Source organism: Harmonia axyridis, chromosome 1, assembly GCF_914767665.1.
Source record: "Harmonia axyridis chromosome 1, icHarAxyr1.1, whole genome shotgun sequence".
Classification (NCBI taxonomy): Eukaryota; Metazoa; Arthropoda; class Insecta; order Coleoptera; family Coccinellidae; genus Harmonia; species Harmonia axyridis.
In genome coordinates, this window is record NC_059501.1 from 73160201 (window position 1) to 73183360 (window position 23160).

Genomic DNA, 23160 nt, shown 5'->3' on the forward strand with positions numbered 1-23160 from the left:
AGATTTTTTTTCCGAGACGTTCTCAATCAAAAGTAAGGTGCTCCACACAGTCGCAACTAATGGAATCATCATTATGGCAACTCAGTGGTCCCTGCCATATACACCTACCATCTACATGGTGAAGCGTGGTAACTTTGACAGTTTACGTCCCGAGCGTTACCGTTCTTCTTAGAATTGCCTCGTGATTACAAATCTGAGCTTATCGTAATTTTACTTCTTTCTGAAGAAAAACAATTTCAGTTTCAAACCTCTTTCAAATTTTGTGCTGATAGCGTTATAAAAAAATCATAAAGATAACAAGGAAAGTATTGACAAAAAATGAGGAGGGTCATGTTTTTTTTATACTATTGTTTCTTTCTTCAATTCTTTTTCCTTTCTTCTGGATCTAAATACGTGCTTCTAAGGGATAGCGAGTCAATCAATTAAATCACAACCAGCTAATTACGATGAAAAAGTGAGAAAATATGCTGATAACAATCTAAAGAAAAAGATGTTGTGTGAATTTTGTAGGTACGTAATTTGTCGAGAAATATAACGAACTCAAATAATTAAATGATAATTTTGGGATATTATTTTCATCCCCTGATAGGGCTTGAGCTGATAAGTGGATGGGCCAAATATTTTCTGTACTTTCTTCTCTTTCTAAGGACAAGAACATAAACGCATGCAGTGTCAACGAAATTCCGTTCGAAAATAGTGTTGTGAAACAACAAATCAGTTACCAGTGGGTGCTTGGTTCCAGCAGTAGGCAACTTTCAATTGACTAAATAATATAATATGGATGTGGTGAGATGGTCACGTGCAAGAAAGAAGAAGATATAGTATATCCAAAGTCACTCGAACTATTCCATAAAGATGTTTGGCGATAGATGTCCCTTTGAAGTGGATACCGCGATCTGCTAAATTTCGGGGTTTATTAAAAAATATTGTTAAGCAATAAATTCACTGGCCCCAAAAAAATTCCTGGAAACTTTAGCAACCCTTCTAAAATCGAAATATTCAGCTTCCTCCAAGTGACTTTTGGATATACTATACTAGAATGAACATGTTTCTAGAATGGGCGATGCGAGACAGATTGGACGGATTAGCAAGCCAGCTACTGGAACGCCCTCCGAAAAGATGGAAAGATAGCTGGTCATCAGCATCTTAAGAGGTCACGTGAGAGGTGGAACAAATCTTTGGCTTTCGAAAAGATGAAAAAGAAGAAGAATTTGATCTCGAGACTAAAAAAGTTGCCAGGGTGCGGTTAGCCTCAAAACCATAATGTGAAACTTGCAGCATTATCATCAATGTATACGAATATAAGACTTTAGTACTCTTACCAATGAATGATTTCCATCGACGAAAAACTTCGCCTCAGTCCGCCCAACACCCTGCGCCACTGACGGTGCGTTAAACACATCAAAGATACCTCTCTGTCCCTGGCTTTGCACCTCCAAAACATCCGACCGTCCAGTTTCGGCAAAAGTCTTGACGCCCTGGGAAGATTTCTGACCCAGGCGGTATAAATAGGTGGATTTGTCATGACTTCGACCTGGAAAAAAGAAATTATTCAAGATTCTAATATAACGATCAAGCGATGAGAGTCTCATATCAGATAGCACTCCATTTAATTGTCAAATATTGAAACAGGCTACCCATAAACTAATTGGGCAATTAGTCTCATTTGGTGATATGTTATGATACGCCCACTCGGGCGTGTCAGATGTCCAGGATGGGAAGTCAACAAGTTATTGGAAATTCGATGAGAGCGTTCGCTATTTTTATCCTTTTACTCAATAGATGAAGACTACCCACTATAACATATGACTTACTGCAGGGGTTAAATATACAAATGATTCACCAACCATTCAAGGGATTCAAGGAACCATTGTCAAAATGTAGATAGTTATTCTTCGTTAAATCATTTTGACAGAATAAGAATTGAGGGGCTTTGAAGATGTTGGTGTTATGTAACAAAAGTACTGAAGACCTGTTAAGAAAACGAGCATTTGATGTATAACAGTTGAATAACTGTTATATGAATAATTATTCAACTATTGAAAACATGGACGTCACCAATAATCAATATTTATGTATAAGTATTGCAAAAAAAGTGCTTAACATTTTTCTGTTTGGATTTTCACAAAAACGCCCCATTTATTGCCAAATTTGGAAATTTTGTTTATAATTATGGGTATAATTATATTATATTCATTGATGGAGCAATTGATTTTCTGTTACTTGATAAGGAAGATCGTCGAAAGGATTAAAGGAAAGTTTCTTGGGTATTTGATCTGAGTGATAGACCTCAGGGACTAGCTTCCGACCTTCTGAAGGATTTCATCTGTTAATTTATTCATTGAGCAGTATATCGAGTGGCAGGTTTCCTATAAAGAATGACATGTTGTGGGCAGCTTTTTCGAACTTTACGGACTGGAAATTCTGAACTGAACACTTCGACCATTAAATTTTCTATCTTATTGAATTGAAACTTGATATTGAAGTGAAATTTATGATGGCCGATTTCATCTTCAATCGTTAGAATTAACAGAATCTGAAAATATTTGTATGAGATTTTGTGAAGGAAACATAACGTGAAATTAGAAATTCTTCTTTTATTTCATGTTGCAATATATTGCTGTTCTAGTGAATATTTATATTCTGGAATTTAGCATTATACATATGAACATTAACTATTATATTTGAGATACTTTTGAATTCACCAATTTCATTAACAAGTTAGAACTTCCACCATGTGATAGCTTCTTTAGATTTAATATTTCTTTGTTAACATAACAAAAGTATCAGTACTGGAATCAATGAAGAGATGGAGAAAAACTGAGAACCACTGCAATATAGATAAAGAAAAATGTATACAAATGAATTATGTCTAGTGGGTGGTACAATGGAATAAAAACTAAATCCAAAAATAACTTTATATAATGGAATAACAATGTATACATATACAATACATATACATATTCATGAAAAAATTAGATGCTCTGCTAGCTTCTACCCGAAAAAAAAACTGACACAATCCCCAAAATTTTAAAAAGTTTCCACGCATGAAGAGCTTCATCATAGAGACTGAAGATGACAAAAACTCTGTACCATTTCTGGATACAGAGTATGCAGATATGAAAACCATATTATTGACCATCTTTACAGAGAAAAAACCGAAGATGTCTAGCCTACATAAGGAATCAGACCAACAACCAAAAATAGGGAAAACAAGGACATGGATATCAAATATTGCACCATACCTCAACATAACATCAAGGCTTCATATGCAAAAATTTTTCATCGAATATGAGAACATCAGAGTAATAACAAAAATGAGGAAGCTTCCTCTACACAAGACTCTCACAGCTTATATTAATAATGATCTAATGTGGTATATCAAGTGAGTCGAAAGGATTGCGATCGAACCTATATGTTATCATTACTGAAAAAGATGTGCATTATCAATATAAGAAAATAACATCTCGGCTTGTAGAAAATTTTCCAATTCTGGAAAAAGTACCTCCTTGAGCGGGACTCGAATCTACAACCTCGGAATTACTAGTCCAACGCTCTTACCAACTGAGCCACCAAGGAAGTTGTGAATTCAAACCGCATACGAGGAATCTCTTCCCTCAGAATCGAATGTTATTAGTATGCAAAACCTTACGAACTACATATATATTTCGCAAGGGTTTAGGGAAAGTCAATGTTAGAAAGGAACCTATTCACCATCAGTGATCATCACAACTCTATTAACCTTTCCTCAATACATGCAAACCAAATGTCGACTAAATCTTTCTCTATGTAGTAGTTGTACTATAGGTACTATTTCATTTTACTAGAGTAAGAAATACCCTGAGAAACATTGATTGGGAATAATGAACCACCAAGAATCTGCGATATTATGTTTCCATTGAATGAAATAAAATCAGAAGCGGAGGAGGCGTCCTCTTCAAAACCGCCTCCGCTGAGTAAAAACTAATGAGCTCCAGCTTCAAAATAGACTTCAATCAACCAAGGTAGAGCGTATACGAGAAGTAACCAGAAACCCATAATAATAAGAAATCATTGATCCATATAAAATTCCCAACTTGCAACGCCTTCCTCTGCAATTCTATTCGAATAATGACTCGCCTCAGCCCTTTCATTATCGCAATCATGAATATTCGAATAACATCCGATAGTTTCTGCAGATCGAACATCAGAAATCGGGAATATCTCGCATTTCATGCCATAATCGAATTATCTGCTTGTCTTCTTCATCCCCAACTGCAATCCCTAGTGAATTCCATCGGACGTTACTTCAGTAGCGGCGCTTGAACTGCTGAAGGGGCTGAGCGTAAATGAAAGCTATGAAAATTTCAAAAAGTTCGAGTTGCGCATTATGTATGTAGATGTAAAAAAAGGCGTAGTGAAAAGAAATCCATTATTTTGCATGAAAAACAAGGCTTCAATTACCATGGTTAGAATTATCCAATTTAAGTAGAATATGCGTCATTCTGTTCGATAACCTGTTGCCTTTTGGAGGTAATATCATTATGCCTATCTCATCGAAGCACTGGTTCCTATAGGCAAAAAATTGAGAAAGTCTATTTTCACAAGCCCCTGTTGAAGCGAATTTTTTACCAGCCAAATTGTTCGCTATGGACAGGAAGAGATGGTAACCACTTGCAGCCAGGTCAGGACTATAAGGTGAATGCATAACCAAGCTTCTGGCGAGTCACTATCAATGTGTGTTGTCTGGCGTTGTCCTGATGGGTCACAATTCCTCTCCTATTGGCCAAAGCTGGCAGCTTCTGGGCGATTGCTTCCTACAAACGGTCCAATTGTTGACAGTGCAGCTCTAAGTTAACAGTTGTGCCGTAGAGGAGCAGCTCATAGTAGATAACTCCCTGCCAATTCCATCGAACACACAGCAAAACCTTCCCGGCCGTCAATCCTAGCTTGGCCACCGTTTTCGCTGTCTCACCGCTATTCGACCACAACCGTTTTCGCTTGACGTTGTTGTAAGTAATCTAGTTCTCATCACCAGTCACCGACCGCTTCAACAATGGATCGATTTCATTGTGATTCGCAGATGGAAATTCGGTCCATGAGATTTTTTGCGTTAAATCGTGTGGTACCCATACATCGAGCTTCTTCTTGAGACCAGCCTTATTCAAATGGCTCTAAACGGTTTTTGTGCAATCTTCAGCTCTTGAAAAATCAAAACATTGCTTACATGACGGTCGGACTCGACAATGTCCATGATTTTATCGACATTCTCGACAGTAGGCCTTCCAGTATGTGGTGTTTCTTTGACATCTAATTTGCTGGAACGAAATCGACGAAACCAAAATTGCGCATGATGTGCTTTTAGAGTAGCGGAACTTTGAACACTTTATACATTTTCAGCCACTTGGCTTGTATTTTTGCCTTTATCGAAGAAAAACCTTCCTTTTGGCCCGCTCAAACAACACTGAGTCAACTAATCACAAAACTCCCATAGAAGTTTTTGTAGCATAAAATCTTATTTTTCTAACGCCATCTAGTGGAACCCAATCAGACTTATGCAACGCAAGGTACTCATAACTAAAACCATCTTTTGAAAAAATAATGAATAACTTTTACTACACCCAATAATATAGACTATGTTTCAACACTCAAACCCTAGGAGAGATCCGTGAAAGGGTTAAGAGATAGATCACTTCTAAGAATCACGTCCAAGGAAGAGATGAAGTGATACTCCGCAATCGGGAGATCATCAGTGGAGAAGAAGCTTTAACCCTATGTGGAAGATGGAAGAAGAAGAACTCGATTGTACACAATTTTCGGCAACAGGCAGAGAAATTAAAAAAATACAAAATACAATACAAAAAATAATGCAACGCGGTGCAGCAGTACTAGCTAGCCCCAGTCTTCTAAATTGCCGCTAAAGTGCGGCAATTACTGCTTCAGAGTGATTGACTACTCCCCACTGCTCCCCCTCCATTCTAAACTATTTCAACGCCCTCACGCCCACCCGGAAACCACCGCTTCTTCAGCTAGCCGCCCGTCATCTCGATAATCAAATGTCTCCGCGTAGTTATCCATATGAAGCGGATAAGGAAAACCGGAAACTTCAGCACGTTCAGTTATTGGGTAATGATCCGTGCGGACGGGAACTCCGGGCTTGAGTAATCGCCCGGTGGTGGGCGGCGGGCGTCTGAATTTTTATCGCCGAGCAATCAATCCCTCCAGTTTTCGGCGCGACGAACGCCTTATGCACCCCGCTCGAAAATTATTCCGGGAAGTTTTTCCCACTTATCTCCCCCGGTAATCAATTTGTTACACTTCGGGCGTTTTGCGATAAAGGCAGAGTGGGGATGGTGATCGTCTTCAGTCACTCGTAATTTTTGATGGAAATGATTCGGAATGAGTTTAAAGGTGGGGATTGAAGTGAGGTGTGAATTGTACGATTGTGGGCGTTAACTGTTATTTGTTCTGTTGGGGATTTTTTTCCCATTGTCATTCTGGTTTTGTATTCACGATAATCAAGTAATGAAATACTCAAACTTCTATTCTAATTTGCCAAAAAAATAATAAGTAAGATACATTTCAGTATTATCATGATATATGTATTCGTACTTCATTAATATTGCTATTATTACAGTTTGTCATTTAATTTGACCGGGTTAAGCTGTAAAGGATATTGTCCATTTAGTCTACAGTAGACAGGTGCCTTTCAACTTAAGCAAGATCATTGAAAACATACAAATTGAAAACAACAAAATAACTAGAATTGACGGAGCTCTGTTTCGGAAAATGAAGACGATCTCAGAGATTGCTGAATCACTTTAAGTGTGTAGCTAAGTCCCTAAAAATGGTCATTTCTGTATCCAAAACAAAGAGCTTGACGAAATCTAGAATACCAATCAGGTACAAACTTGTTTTCGATATCATATCATACAACAGAAGATGAAATTTGATAACTGATGATAGAGCTTTCTGGATATGGTTCAGTCCGAAGTAAGACAACAAATAGTGGCAAAAAAAGCAATTAGACATGTCTGTGTCTAGCCGAATTTGCCGTTACAATGCTCAATATAAATGTACTGGCATTAATGTAACAACGGTCTTTCGTTGTACTTGTGCACACAACTTTCTCATTCATAAGGTTCTCAGAAAGATACAACTTTACCCTACTCTAATTAGTGTGCAGGAACCATAATACCATTGTGCAGGTATAACACTTAGAGAATAAAAAAAGGAAAGAGAAATTCACGGTGGACAATATGATTATATGATCGTAACCCAGGTATAAAACTGGGAAAAGGAGAGTTGAGTGGAGTAAGTTACGAGGTAATGACCAGTTGATTTAGTAGAGTGTTCAAGGATATTTCTAAGCGCTGTACCACAATAAGGTTCTCGTCTGTCATCCATCAACAAAGCACTGAGGGTGGCTGGTTGCTTGAATGACACAATATGGAAAAATAATTTTTTAGATATTGTGACTAAGGCACGAATTTATATAACTGTCGTTAGAACTTTAATGACATTTGCAGCAGAAACCCGGCCAGATACAACCAGAAGGGTCTTGGAGATTAAAGAAATAAAGATCTTAAGAAGAATCCCTAAAAAAACTTTACTAGACAGAGAACGAAGTGACAACATTAGACAAACATGTAGAGTGGATGCTAGGTAGAAAGAAGGAGTGGAATGAGCACAAAGAATCGAATGGACCAACAAAGAATGCTAAGAGTAGCACTTTATGAATCATCCTATTGGGAGAAGGAGTATAGAAAGACCACAAAAGAGATGGGGCCATTGTCTCACCGTCAATCAGAATTAGACAAGTTATGAAGAATAAAAGGCACTGATGCCTATAATAGAGATGAAAGAAAAAGAAAAAAGAAACGTTTTTTCTACTTCATGCCGTTGGTTCCGTGTCTTCAATCTGGTTTTGGGTTGATAGTAATTTGGTAATGATATCTTCTTCTTCTGTAGCTCTACAACCCTGGGTTGGTAATATTGAAATAATTCGAGGGAATTATCTATTGTTGTTCCTGATAATATTTCTTTGGAATGATTAGTTTGAGTACCACTGACATGCAGTTAGAAATTTCGGAGCGATTGTAGGAATTTCATGCCAAATTTCATTATGATAGCTTTATCCGTCAAAAATTTAAGTAGTAAGTATATGGAAAAACCCAATATTTCAGTGAAAGGAGATGGGATTAGGTTCGATTTAGTTTATATATGTGAAAAAACTACTGGAATTTTGAGTCGAATTTAAAGAGGATCATATCCTCTTTTCGATAACTTACTTGTCAATAATGATATCTTGATAAATTACACCTCAGATAATACATACAACAGTTCTTTGTTGGGATTCTGAAAGTTAATATAAAATGACAAATTCAAGCTTAATACAAAATTTCGTTTTTAACGTGAATCATGAAATATTCAAACAGAATTTCTAAAAAAGTGAGGAAAGCAGTGACGTTAAGTTGGGAGCTTTTGAGCACTTGATCATTCATTCGTCAGTTGCACGAGCGCTCAAATATTTCAACTCCACGTCAGAGCTTCCTTAATTTTTTCACTTGCAATGTATGAAAGAAAACGAAGGTATCTTCTCGAGCGTAGAAGAAAGACTCGATTTATATTATTTTCTATAAAAAACTATTTTTGAAAAGGTTCATTATCGAATACGTAATTGAAGCCAAAATCTCAACGTGATCTTAAGGCCCCCACGCCCACGTATAAAAAAGTAAACGAAAACTCTCATCCGACCTTCTATCACAACAGCAGTTATATTGTCACTACACACAGTAAATTCCCAAGAAAACCAACAGACGCCCCCAACAAAAACTCCGACGCCGTATCCGTTCCGCAATTCAGACGAACTTTTAATCAACCCGGACTTTATCCGTGTTGCTCCTTGTCACGTCACCCAATAAATCTTCCGTTTCATCATCCACAGCCACCTATTTCGCAGCCGCCCACGCATATGGAGCCCCGGCACTCTTTTCCGAATTTATCAAACCGCCTAGTATTCATACGCCCGGTGTTACATTCATTGTACGCCCTGACGTGCAATTTCGGGCGTATGAAAAATTATATCAATATCGGTCCGCGGAGGGCCATTAAATGATTCCGTCTCGGACTTGCAGAACTGTAAAATTTGGGTTGAAGGTGAGCACACAATGTACGATATGTACTCGTGCAATTTAACAAGCACACACGTATCTGTGACTGTACTACCAGGCTACGTCGACGTTAAAGCGGTGAAGTAAAAATCGAAAAACTAAAAAAAAAAAAAATCCGAGGAAGTATATATAATCAAACTGGTTAGATAAATTAATTCCAGATTCTGATATGCCTAACATTTCAGTAGATATGTTGGGACATGTCCTTTGTGTATGTTCTTGGATATTTTGATTTCAAGCCAATATGTCTTATACGGTTGAATGGTAAGCTCCAAAATCAGCCAAAAGAGAGGTAAAAAATCGCCAAAAACATTGACCAGCATATTTCTCTGGATTAGTCAAATAGTTGAAGTTGGTCTTGGAACTCTACCTATAGTATTTGAACCAATAGGTTGCTTGATGCATTTTGCTGCTCTATATTCTCGAAGCATTCCGAAAAAAAGCTTTCAAGGAAAAATTAAAAAAGAATGAAATTACCAGAACTTACTCTAAACAAGAGAATATTTAGAATCTTCATAGCTATCAGAAAAAATGTGGATTCACTTCTCCAAACTTGAAAAAAATTCTGAGGCCCAGCATCAAAACTTGCAAGAGTAGAGATCTATTAGAGCCCCACGTTGGGCACCATTTATTATCACCTTACAGAGTGCAATTTAAAACTTGCGCGGCACTCTTATCGGAGAGTGGTCGTGATTCTGACATGACATTCGTATAAGTATTATCCCAGAAAACTATGGATAGGACTCAATAAATATTAAAAAGATTCCAACCAACTATCTGTTTCGAATCGAAAAGAAAGTATTGAGTCTCCACAATGAAATTTCATTGTAGAGCGTTTTCTGGACCTTCCAATGTAACAAGTGATCTCATTTTCTTTGAGAACATGACGGAAATTGAGTCCGTCGTAAATCAATTATTGTCATCAACAAATTCTTTGAGCCTTCAGGAGGTGGAAATTCTAGTGCGTGTTGATGGCCCCTTTGGCTGAACGTGAGTGAAAGCTATGAAAATTTTAAAAAGTTTTAACATATGTAAATAACAAAAAAATGAAAAATACGAGGAGGCGTTAAAGTAAAGAATTACCAAAAAATCCATTATTTTTGCATGAAAAACAAGGCCATAGTTAGAAAGAATATGTGCCGTTCTATTCGATAACTTGTTGCCATTTTGAAGGTAATATCATTATGCGTCTCTCATAGAAGCCCTCGTCCCTATTGGTAAATAATTGAGACAGTCAATTTTCACAAGCCCCTGTTGAAGCGAATTTTGTACCAGCAAAATTGTTCGATAGGAACAAAAACAGATGATAATCACTTGGTGCTACAATGCCCAGTATATTTTTTTGAATGACGCAAATGGATAAAGTGGGTTTTGGAACTCTACCTATAGTATTCGAACAAATAGGTTGCTTGATGCATTTTGCTGCTATATAATCTGAAAGCATTCCGAAAAATTCTGTTTGGATAAAAGATACTTTCAGGGCAAAATTGAAAGAGAATGAAATTACGAGAATATCTGAAAAAACTATGTGAATATATCTCGTGGTAAATTTACTCAACAACAAGAGAATATTTAGAATCTTCGAAGCTATCAAAAAAAAATGTGAAATCATTTCTAAAAACAAAAAGTCAGCTGGAAACTTGAAAAATTTTGAGATCCAGCACAGACCCCATAATCAAAACTTGCAAGGGTAGAAGTCTACTAAAGCCCCACGTTGGGCGCCAGGTGAAGAGGTGAGAGGTGAAAATTCTAATGCGTATTGATGGCCTTTATTTGAATTATTTACAAAAACAAATAATCTGAATTATATAAATGATGTTGTCTAGACTAGTGCTAGTCTACATAATACCAGCAATAGTAAACTAACTCCACTTTTTCTATACAAAACTACGTCTACGTCGCATTCTTTACGACCACCCTCTACTAGCCCGCATCGTACTCGCCTCATTTTAAAGCAGACAGCTAGCTTCTCGTGCACCGGGGCCTTCACCTCCATTGTGCGCCCTGACGTGCAATATGGGCGCATGAAAAATTATATCAATATCGGTCCGCAAAGACCCATTAAATGATTCTGTCGGACGTGCACAATTCCGAAATTCGGGGTAATGCGCTCCGGGTGGCGGCGTATCGGGGGCCCCCACGTCGAAATTAGCTCGCTGGGAATTATTAATTGCGCCACCGGCGGCCTTGATATCGGAACAATGTACCTGCGTCAATTGTGAAATATTCAAAACTATACGCGGAATTTTCATCGGCTCCTGAAATTTCCATTCGATGCCCGTTAGTTTAAAAGTTGACGTAACCGATTTATACCCGGGTATCCTGTGTGTAGAATTCAATTCCGGATTTCGATGGCGAATTAATTAGATGCCTATCCGATGTAGCGGGCTTTTGTGGAGGTTTCGGACGCGCAGAAATTCCGCTGGATTTTATTTTGGAATCGATGGATGTGATATTGTGTTATGAAGTTACCGGGAATTGATGAATGAAACGCAATAGTGTATATGTGAAATAGTTTTATTAGGTTGGTATCATGAACCGATAGAAGGTAATTATCAACATGAGTGATGCATATAGCGTTTTGTGGAAACTATGCAAAATTGCTTGATATCAGAAAACTCATATGAATTCCATATTCCATAATGACCTTAAGAACGATTAGAAAAAGAATTTTTTTTTATTAGACCAATTGAAAAGTCCCCGGTCTAATGTACAGATGGAGGTGATAGTATTAAATACATATGATTTCCAGTTAGTACCAACCTTCAAACGATACTTGTCAAAATTTGATAGCAGTCCGACCATTAGTTTGTGAGATATGTGAGATGGAAAAAAAGGATGCAGTTGAAGCAAAATATTGGCTTGATGAAGAGTTTTCGGGGTCTGCACCAGAAATATCAATACTATCATCATTGATTGGTATGTTGAGTTTAAACGTGGTAAAATGAACACCGAAGACGGCGAACGCAGTGGACGCCCAAAGGAGGCTTTCACCGACGAAAAAAATCGAAAAAGTTCACAAAATAATTTTTAATGACCGTAAAGTGAAGTTAATCGAGATAACAGACATTGTGAAGATACCATGTAAACGTGTACATCATATCATTCACGAATATTTGATCATGGGAAAGCTGTGTGCAAAATGGGTGCTGCGCGACCTAACAATCGATCTGAAGCAACAACGTGTTAATGATTCTGAGCAGTGTTTGAAGCTGTTTAAGTGCAATAAACCTGAATTTTGCGTCGATATGTGACAATGGATGAAACATGGCTCCATCATTTCACTCCGGAGTCTAATCGACAGTCAGCTGAGTGTACTGCACAAGATAAACCGAATCCAAAGCGAGCAAAAACACAGCAGTCAGCTGGCATCAGTATTCTGGGATGCGCAAGGTATAATATTCATTGATGACCTCCAAAAGGGCTAGACCATCAACAGCGATTATTATATAGCTTTATTGGATCGCTTAAAGGATGAAATCGTTAAAAAACGGCCCCATTTGAAGAAAAAAGTGCTGTTTCATCAAGACAATGCGCCGTGTCACAAATCAATGAAAACAAAGGCAAAATTGCATGAATTTAGGTTCGAATATCTTCTGCATCCACCGTATTCGCCAGATCTGCCCCCAGGGTGACGAAGCAGTTTGTAGCGCAATTCGTTCAATTTGACCATGGTTTGCTTCGATTTGTGATAAGAAGCAATTTGGTGTGGGAGATTTTTTCATTTGTAATTGAGAAGATCTTTTTTTTTATTTTCAGCGCTCAATCGATCTAATAACCATATGTTAAATTCACTGGCTTTTTGCAGACCTCAGAAGAATGTTGCAGGAAAGGAGTTGGCTTCTTCTCTCTCTAATTATCTAATGAAGAAGTGATTGCCGATGTGGAATATATATTGTTGAAGCCGATTTTACTCACTCATTTCGAGCCAAGCTTTCTCATGGACAAATTTTAACGCAAAGGAGTGAATATACTACTTCTTATTATTACTTATTAACTTGTTATCCTCTACTCCACCGTTATTCCACACAACCTCAATTCATTATCGTTCGAAACTATTTCGTCGGCTTTTATCATGATTTCTGAAACAACTGTCCATTCGGGCGGCCAGATATTTCAGCATCAAAGGTTCTTCGACCACGTTTGATGTCAGCATACCACCATTTAACCTATATTGTCAATCGAGCACAGTCTTAATAATACTCATTAATTAATTGCATTGCTTGCACAGTATTTTTCCTGGTCGAACATATTATATTATATTCTGTTATTAATAACTATGCATATAAGCTGATGCATGCAGATCCATATAGAGTTCTGGAATTGGTTAGTGAAAATTAACATACTACATCCAAGACGACAACATATGTTAGATATGGGTTTAGAGTCGATGAAAGAAAGAATAGCATGGATTACTGCCTTCATTGAAGAAAGGTTCAAAAACAATTTGGTTCAATGATCAGTAAAAACAATAATAATTTAAACTTTTACCATTATGACTGTATGAACCGTTATTAGTGTTTTTATGATTTAATTATTACTAGTATCTCAAGGGATAAAAGTGATATGGCACTGGACGTACAATCTGTGCGCCAAACCTGGGACTCATTGATGAGTTATTGGAAATACTTAATTACCGAATTATAGTATGTTATTTGTTAATATTTACAATGAACTTCTTTTTTTTTCATCTTATATTTATTGACGTCAAAATATGTCAATAAGTGACTATCAACCTGCATATTTCCACAAAGTCCTCCTTCTGTGTTAATTAGTTTTGTAAGTCATCTATTATCCATAATTGAGACCATGTCAAAGGCGTAATGTATGTTATTTATCCAGAATCTATTGACCCTGATCCCAACTTCCCTATCCCTAAGAAGGTGACTCCAGAGACTAGGCAGGGAAGGTGACAAGATGCAACACCGGCTATAATTTGATGATGATAATGAATACGTAAATGCTAACAACGACAACGACTTATTTCACTTTATTCTTGGAGTACGGGAAAATACTTGAACCCTTTAATACTCAACAAAAAATTCGATTGCTGAGGTACTAAATACGTATACTCATTCGTTTCATTGTAATATTTTCTATGGCTCAATGGATAGGCAGATGCGAATAGGTACTTGGAACAGGTTCATGTTCCTAAAGTAATGGCTTGGATAAATGAAAGAAATAAATAACTGGAAGAAATCAAAGATATACAACTCAAGTATCATATAAGACATCGAATTTTGAGATCATTTAAAAAGAAACGTAGAAGTTCTTGCTCATCCAAGCACTGACCTTAAATCCTGACAAGGTTGTTCAGGCTTTGCTTGTTTCAGTGAATAAAAATTCCATTGATACACGACGCATTACCAGTAGATTTTTTCCGATCTCATTCAATGTGAAATCAAATTTTCTATATGGAGATGTCGTTGAATTATTTTGGCTTGTCGAATTACTTTAGCGACGCCTTTGGACTATCAACTAGGGATTCACGGCTTGGTTTGATTTTTAAGCTACTTGGCAAGTCAAGTCGAGTATTTATTTACAAAGTACTTGAATTATATCAAGCTTCTGGATTTTAAGCAGTTTTATTGTGTAGTGTTACATCTATGAAAAAATGATTAAATGAGAAGGAACTTTGCTGAGAACACTTTTATTTATTAAACTTATTGTATAAAAGAACCGAAAATATCAACATTTTTAAATATAAACATATATCGAATCACTTAAAATCTTTTATAATATTGAAAAACCTCCAAGTCCAAGTTTAGAAAGATATTTCTCTAATTCTGTGGTTATTCCGTTCATTCTCCCACATCTTGTAGAACAAAATCGTGCGAGAATATATCAGAAACGCACAGTTTTCATGGTTATATTTTATTATTCTATGTTGGCTTTCCGAACTTTCCGCTACGGCTTTATCTGTCAATTCATCAATTTGCCTTAAAGAAATCAGTTCTGCCAACCAACATTTTTCAATGCAAAAATCACTAAATTATATTTATGGAAATATTTCATAAATTTCAATGAAAATGCAATGAATTAGAGAAAATAATGTATAATACTCGTACAGAAGGCTCATTCTACCACTCGTTCATTCCAAAACTCGCCACTTCGTGGCTCGTTTTTGAATTTTGAACTCGTGGAAGAATATCAATGCCTTCTGCACTTGTATTATAAATGACTATTCTGAAACTACCAAAATCTACCAATAGGTTTCATTGGAATGTGAGAAAACTACTAATAAAGTCACACTGGCGAACGCTGCAGAAATATATGTCATGCGACTCGTGCATATCAAGCAATAAATATCTAAAATCAAGTCAAGTCAGGCTCAAGCATGTAATTTTTCATGAGCTTGATCTTCGAGTCAAGTAGTCGGTTAAAATGTCAAGCTACTTGGCTTGATGAATCCCTACTGTCAACCGAAAAACAAGACCTGCTCTGGCAAAAGATACCAAAAGCACTCCAGAAAGCTGGATAATGCTAGTTTGATTCCTATCGCTGGAATATTTTTCAGTATCAGAGAAATAGGCTCCCAAATTTCCTGATATTCCATATCCACCTGCCATTTCAGAGTACGTCCATACGGCAAAGTCGTCCCATAAAAAAAACTCTTATGAACCCCCTCCAAAATATAATTCACCGGATTGACACTTATTGCACCCTCCAAGAAGCTGAAAATGATACACCACGCCACCGTTACCACGTTTCCAGTGTCGATTCCATCATTCCAGTGGCGATCGTAAATGAAGTTAACGCCAAAAAGAAAATCTATCCCTCTGAACTTCATATTTTCCAGCCGCTACAAAAGTGGCAGGGAAAAACGTAAAAATGATTGATTACCGCCTCCGCAAGACAGTAAGCCGATAATGCAGGACCCCTACATTTCCGACGATTCAATATTCCAGCCATCCCTGGACTCGCCACAGCAACCTAATCGTTAGACGCTATTGAATCAGAATTAGTGACATGGAAATTTTAATACCGGGGGGAAATGGCGGAAAATTTGAATACTTAATCTCGTTTATATAACCAATCCGGCGTACGGAGACATGCCTGCGACCGACGCTTCGTCGATCCTTTTTGGGGTATTTTTAGGCGCGCATTAATGACTGGCCCAGATGTGCGAGCCGCAGCTACGTTTGTGCTCACTCGGATGAATGCGAATGGGGCTACTTCACGGTCATTAACCCACTTACCGACAGTTCTGAGAGTTTTTCCGGTAAGGACGAACTGGTCAGTTTCATGATTTTTTCAATTTTTGGGATACTTGAAGGGTTAATCCTATTTAGAAGCCACTGATCCTTTGCTACGCCTGATCCATCTTAACGTGTGATTTGATCAAAGGAAAGGCAAGCAAACGTTTAGGGCTGCCGCTAGGAGCGGCATATCGGACCTTTCGCCAGGGCACCAAATATTATGATCGCAAAGGTAGTTAATAAAACAAGATTTTTTGCACCTTTAAGAAACTACGTCGTCTATTTATGAATAGAGAGTCGTACTTTCAAACAATGCAGAACGTTTTTCGATTGAATTGACAAAACATCATTCGATAAATTCGACAAGGTGATTCTGAGTTGAAAAATACGATTTCATATGAAATTGAAAAGATGCATGAGAGGAATAACAGAGGCTCCTTCAAAGAAAATTAATATAAAATAAGCAAAGCAGGGCGGCGAAATTCCATTTTGCTGGGGCGGTAAAATGTCAGGGGGCAGCCCTGAAACGTTAGAAAGCAAGTGGTTTCCACCTTCGTTATGAAGGGATGCCCAATAGTCCTTCAAAAATTACTTAATAATTACAGTTTGATATAATTTCAAAGAATGTAATATAAGTTATAGTTTTTGACTTATGAATAAATCTAGTTTGAGCCTACGGCATCGTCATCTCAGGAACCACATCATGAGAATGGGTCTAGCAGAAATGACGATTGCAGATTCTGTGGGGAAGGGGAAGAAACTCCTGATCATCTGGTGACGGAAAGCCTCGCCATCACTAGCCTAGGCGAAATATGCTTTGGACAATCAATTTGTAAAAATGAGAAAATAGCCTCCAAGAAGCCATCTCAGGTATTGGAGTTCATTAGAACCGTGGAATTGGAAGGCCAGCTGTAGACCATGTAATGTAAAGAAACACTATGATGGAGGCACAATAGATCAATAGATGGCAGAGTAACAAAACAGCCGCTCTCATTGTTCTTAGAATCTTGGTCTTGGTGCACGAGTTTTGTGTTAAAATACATTGAAGTATTATAGAGTTTGGTTAGGGAAATTGAAGCAATACGTTTCTGTAATCTCAATTGAATACTTACGAATATCGTTTATGGTTCTATTTGGATTTGCGAATTCAGAAGTTCTCATAAATCATTTTTTATTAGTTTCTATAAAAAATTTTGGCTGGGCTACGCCTTTGCTTTGTCACTATTCTCCAATATTTGCATCAAACTATCCAAAAGTCATTATCTGTTAATAACTAGCCCAACAATAATGTATTCGACTGGAAACGGCTCACGTTTGAAACGAGTTTCGAACCCACTGCCAAATTTCTGTATTTCCATTTTTTTAATCTCAGTTTCTTCTAGCATTCCCTTTAAGCTATCAGAACCCAACTAAATTCATTCTGAGGAGTTTCTCTTCTGGTTCGATTCTGCTAGCTTAACAGTAAAGCAAGCAGAGTCTAAGTTTTTTTTTAAATCGGGAAGCTTAACTATTGTGTATTCATATTGCCCATGAAAATCGATTAGCTTGTTGGCTACTTGAGAAGTGAAAAAATAATTTAATAGGGTAATAAATAAGCCTTAAATTATGGTCAATACAAAAAATCAAGAATTTCAAAGTGCTTCTACTAGCTTTATCTACTGGTGTTGCGCTCTGACCATCACCTGTTTGAGCCAGTCTAGCCTGCCACAATAAGAGGAGAAGTAAATGGTACGAAAATACTTTCTGAGTTAATCTTAATATTAGCATGTGAACCAGCATATAAAAGAAAGAGACTTAGAGAAAGGGATAGGTCACCTGGAAGGGAAAGCTTAAGTGACAACCTGTAGCAATTTTTTTATACTTCAGTTTGGGTCAAAGAACTTCATTTCAATAAATGAATTATGATAATGATATTTATTTTTTTGTGGCAAATATTCTTCTCATTTATTATCTGATCTATCAAGTGAACGCATTTCATTAGATGAATGAACCAATCAGTAGCTCTAGTCAAGCTCAAATAATATGGAATCCAAACATGACTCCAGACTATAATGTGGTCTGCCAAGTTCGGTGTTTCCAAATTTGTGTATTTAACGTTGAAAATAAATAATTTTTCCGATTTTCAAAGTAATAAAATTCACCTCAAGATTGAATCAATCTCATAAGAAAATAACTTGAACTAGGAAATGAATCGACAGACGAGAAAATTGAATCACTTGTGAACCACTAAAAATAGTCCTTGTTATTCGAGGACATCAAGATTGCCAAGGTGAGTAATTAAAACTATAAAATTACTCGAGTTTTTATATGTGCCTTGCGGCCTGAAACGTAACAACCCTTTCAACTGCAAAATTCCACATTCAGAGCTGAAAAAAAAAACGCTCTTCTCATTGGAGCATGAAAACCGTCATTTGTATTCATTCCACCCGTCATGGTATTATTGTTCCTACGGGTCCCATATTTCGTAATTCACTTTCGCAACATGTATAATGAGTGGGCACCCTGTAGGGGCATCAGGCCGCGCGTTCCGCACTTGTTTATGTGGAATTGGCCAGACCACGCGAGCTCAAAGGGGTAGCAAAACGAGAGTATTCCTACAATTAGACCTCTCGCGTTTATATTTCGAACACTACTTTGCACTTTGTGTTCATAATGGCGCAAGGGGCTGCAAGAACCGACAACGAGCTCGCTGAAAACACTCATCCCGTTATTCATGGGGCATAATTTAGGCACGAGGCATCGGATTTTCCATGGGACGGCTTTATTTATGTTCGGGGAGAATCCCTGCTTTTGCGACCTGCGAGTGATAAGGTGATTTATTTTGTACGGATGCAGTAAATACCTACGTGCACACGTTTGATGTTCGTTTCCGCGATGATGTGTCTTATTGAAGATCTGAAAATTATGGAGAATTATTTTCTCGTGTGGCGCTTATCTCCTAATCCAAATAAAACAGAAGTTTCACAGGGCAAGAAAAATTTTTTTTTTCTTTTGGTGTCTGGGATTTGAGAGCTGATTTCAACCATATTTGAGACGCTTAATCTGTACATTCAATACGTTTTTCTCTATCAGCTCTTCTTTTTAAGATACATCAACTTATCTACCAATATGAGTTTCATTCAGTGTATTCATTTATGAGAGTTGTAAATTTTTTATATATTCATTAATGTAGGTACAATAATGCATTGCCTATCAGGAACCTGAACTGACCATTTTAATCCCCTAACTCAGGTAAGTAAGAGAAAAAAATCATACTTCCTCCATTACATATAGAGTTGGGCATAACTAATTTGGAAAGGCTCTTGATGAGAATGGGTCATGTTTTGTATATATAGGGGTAAAAATGAATCAGTTGAGCACAGAAAAACTCAAAGCAGGGATATTTGACGGCTCACAAATAAGACAATTAATTAAGGATCCTGCCTAATCTAGTTGAACGAGAAGCTTGGACATCATTTGTTGCAGTTATAGAGAATTTTCTAGGCAAACATAAAGTTCAAAACTATGTTGAAATGGTTAACAAGATGCTCACTATTTTCAATTTCTTATGGTGCAATATGAGTGTTCGATATTGAATCGAATTTGCGCGGGTTGTTTTTGAATTGACGGAGTACGAGGATTTCAGAGGAATTATCTCCATATTGAAATCCTTTCTCAGATCCTGACTTTCCCATCCCCTCCACAATTTTAGCACACTTGGTTTACCGCATCCACAACGGACGTTACCCACTGTCATTTTTAATGGTTTTTCGCTAATCCTAAATAAGGAAAAAATCTCAGTTTCGCACAAAAACTCGATTAGTTTTTAAGTTCGTTAACAGCTACGTGAGAGGACACATCATAGTTAAGTGAAGAAGATTGTTTAGTTTGAGTTTGAAAGGTGGAAAGTCAGAGAATCGACGGAGACCAGGTGCGTCCCTTTCCTGTTAGAATTTTCCTTCTTATTGCTAACTGTTCCGGGTGGTATTTCCTAGAATAACTTTCAAATAGAATTTGGATTGATCCGTAACAATGAGTATTAAAATACACTATTTACACAGCCACTTAGATCGTTTTCTAGAAAATTTAGGAGACATGAGTGTGGAACAAGGTGAAAGATTTCACCAAGTTATGGGGGACCGCTACCAAGAAAGATGGAAATGCACATAATGGCAGATTAACGTCTTGCAAAACTTTATGGATTAATACTTTCCTTCAATCTAATGGAATTGACAAGGAAATTTGGCGTTCGGAATGGATTTCTTGTAATGTCTTCAACAAAAGCCTAATCGGTTATTCTTCAGAGAAAGTTCTAGGTTTCAATTTTCCTATGAAAATTTAGTGTATGTTAAATCTACTTAGCACTGGTCATGGTTGTTGCTTGAATATGCTCTCCAAATGACATTCTATTGAAAGCCGACTATGTAAGTGTGGTGTGTAGAAGAAACGATTGACCAATTGTGAATACTTGACCAATTGAGATTTCATGGTAGTTTCCGAGCAATCCATTCAGTTTCAGATTCTTTTCAGAATGGGCAGCTAACTTCAAATCAATATAATAGAAACTAGCATTTATCACTCTTTTCTAGTTCTTTTATTGACTTATTTGTCCCCATATCTAGCGGTTTTCGAGTATTTGAGTTATTTTCTTGTCCAAAACATAATTTTCACTTTGGTTCTTGAAAACCTAAAATTCTGATATCATAAAAGCTACGACTTTGTGGTAAAAATATTATATTCAGTACCATGTTTTGAATTCCAAATATGTTTTGTCATTTTTATTAGATTGTTCGATTTGTTTCCTTGAAAATTCATCGATATTGTTTTCGAGATTGAAGGATAGATGACAACAGATTTTTGAGCCAAATCTCATGAACACAGCTCTAAAAGAGTCCAAGAAATTTAAGGGATGACAGACGAATATCTTCAAGTGCATTTTTAGTTTCCACATATTCCAAAATGTAACTGTGGAAATTTCTGGAGACGTTGACATTATTTCCTTTTACCAATTCCAGAGATTTATCATTCTAAATAATAAATACACAAGCTCGACAAGAAATTTTGTCATGAATATCGAATCAGATTTTGATGCTGCTTCTTCTATTGGTGTTGGTTGAATTGAGTGAACAAAGCCGACCCTCCGGAAAAAATTGTGCATTTCAATCTCAGATTTATCACTTCCACGTCATTTCTTTGCTTTTATATCACCGAATATCTCAATTCGTCGCGCTGAATTGCTAGAGAGAAATGCTTTTTTTCAGGTTTTGAATCTCGTACATTCTAATACGCCAACAATTCTAGACGTGCAGCTCAAGATATCAATCAAAAACCATCTATTCTATAACTTTATGCCATAATAAAATATGCCTTTAATAATTAAAAGTGCTTATTCCCTATTCCCCCCAATCACAAAATTTTGCAGATCAATAACACCACGAAAAAAAGAGAGCAAAAAGAGAGACTCTGTTGATTTAACTAGAGCAGTTTTCAGTATCTACAGAACAGTGGAAATTACTGAAGTACGTAAATGATATGCATGGTGGCCCTAGATCAAAAAATTGTGAGAAAAGTTCAAGAGCTTCTTATACACTCATTCGTTCATGCAACTATTGTACCCTTAGAGACCACAAAACATTATACATATATGATATGAGAAATGATATACTATAACGGCATTGTTGATAGTTATTTTATCTAATGAGGGTTTCTGTTTGTGCGATGCTCCTGAAGTTTAGTATGGATATTATTGTTGTTCATATATTCCATATTAAAGAATTTCAAACCCTGAGTGGTTATGAAAAAAGATACGAATCAATTTTCCTGAAAATTTTTTTACAGTTCAAACAACCAATCAAATTTCCTAATTTCGTGTCATATGAAACAATTTCACCCAATTATATGATATCAACACTGATAATTGCATTCAGTGCAATTATCAATCATTATGACAACACGATTGAGTTTGACAACTGCATTCCATATAAATTTCAAGTCGTCACGTTTTGGCAAAGTATAACAAAGAGCATAAATACGCTAATCAAAGAAAAATTCGCAGAAATACAACATACAGTCACAAATATATTTGGAGAATATTTATGGATCTTGCTGCGAAAGGGAACATGAATTGAATGAACATAGGAGCTTGAAAGATTTACGTTGATACTAAAAGATTCGGCAGTCAATACGAGAAAGAAAGACGGGACGGAATATAAAGCAGCAATGGTGAAGACAATGTAAAACGTTTTGTGCAAACTCCTGCAAAGAAGTACTATAATGACTTTAACATTATGATTGACCCGTTTAACAATATAGTATTTAAATCAGCCCGAAATTCTCACGATGCAATGGTAATCTATATTAGAGAACAGCAACGAATCTAATGTTAATTCAATTTTAAAAAAGTCATGAATTTTTTTGTCAAAGTGTATTTTCCGCCGAATGACGAATGCCTCATAATTTTATGAAAAATTTCTCAAGCTCGCATCTGGGTAACAGCACTCAGCCTACGGCTTCGGACTGACCAAGTAACGAGCTTTCGATTGTTATAAAAATATCTCGTCTATTATCAAAGTCCAAGGGATATTACTACTGAACATTTTTTTCTCAAAAATTTTTTTTTATCCAGAACCCAACATTCGATCTTCCTACATATAGCTGCAATAAACCTCCAACGTCTAATTGCAGAAACTGTAGAAACCAAGTAGATCAAAGCTGCTCCTTCAGTTCCACGCCACTTGAAACCCTTCCTTCGCAAATGAACATATCAATTCCAAGACCGAGCATAGATAGTTTTTCATTCCCATCCTCATTCCCCAGCGAATCCCGCATCT

General features: G+C 36.9%; 1 protein-coding gene across 1 annotated transcript in view; it reads right to left on the reverse strand.

Moving 5' to 3' along the window:
- Positions 1-23160, reverse strand: part of LOC123688769 (spondin-2) — a 149900-nt gene that overhangs the window by 54613 nt on the left and 72127 nt on the right. The window contains exon 2 of the mRNA XM_045627427.1: positions 1323-1534. Coding sequence (XP_045483383.1) covers positions 1323-1534 — 212 coding nt within the window. The remainder of the gene's footprint in view (positions 1-1322; positions 1535-23160) is intronic.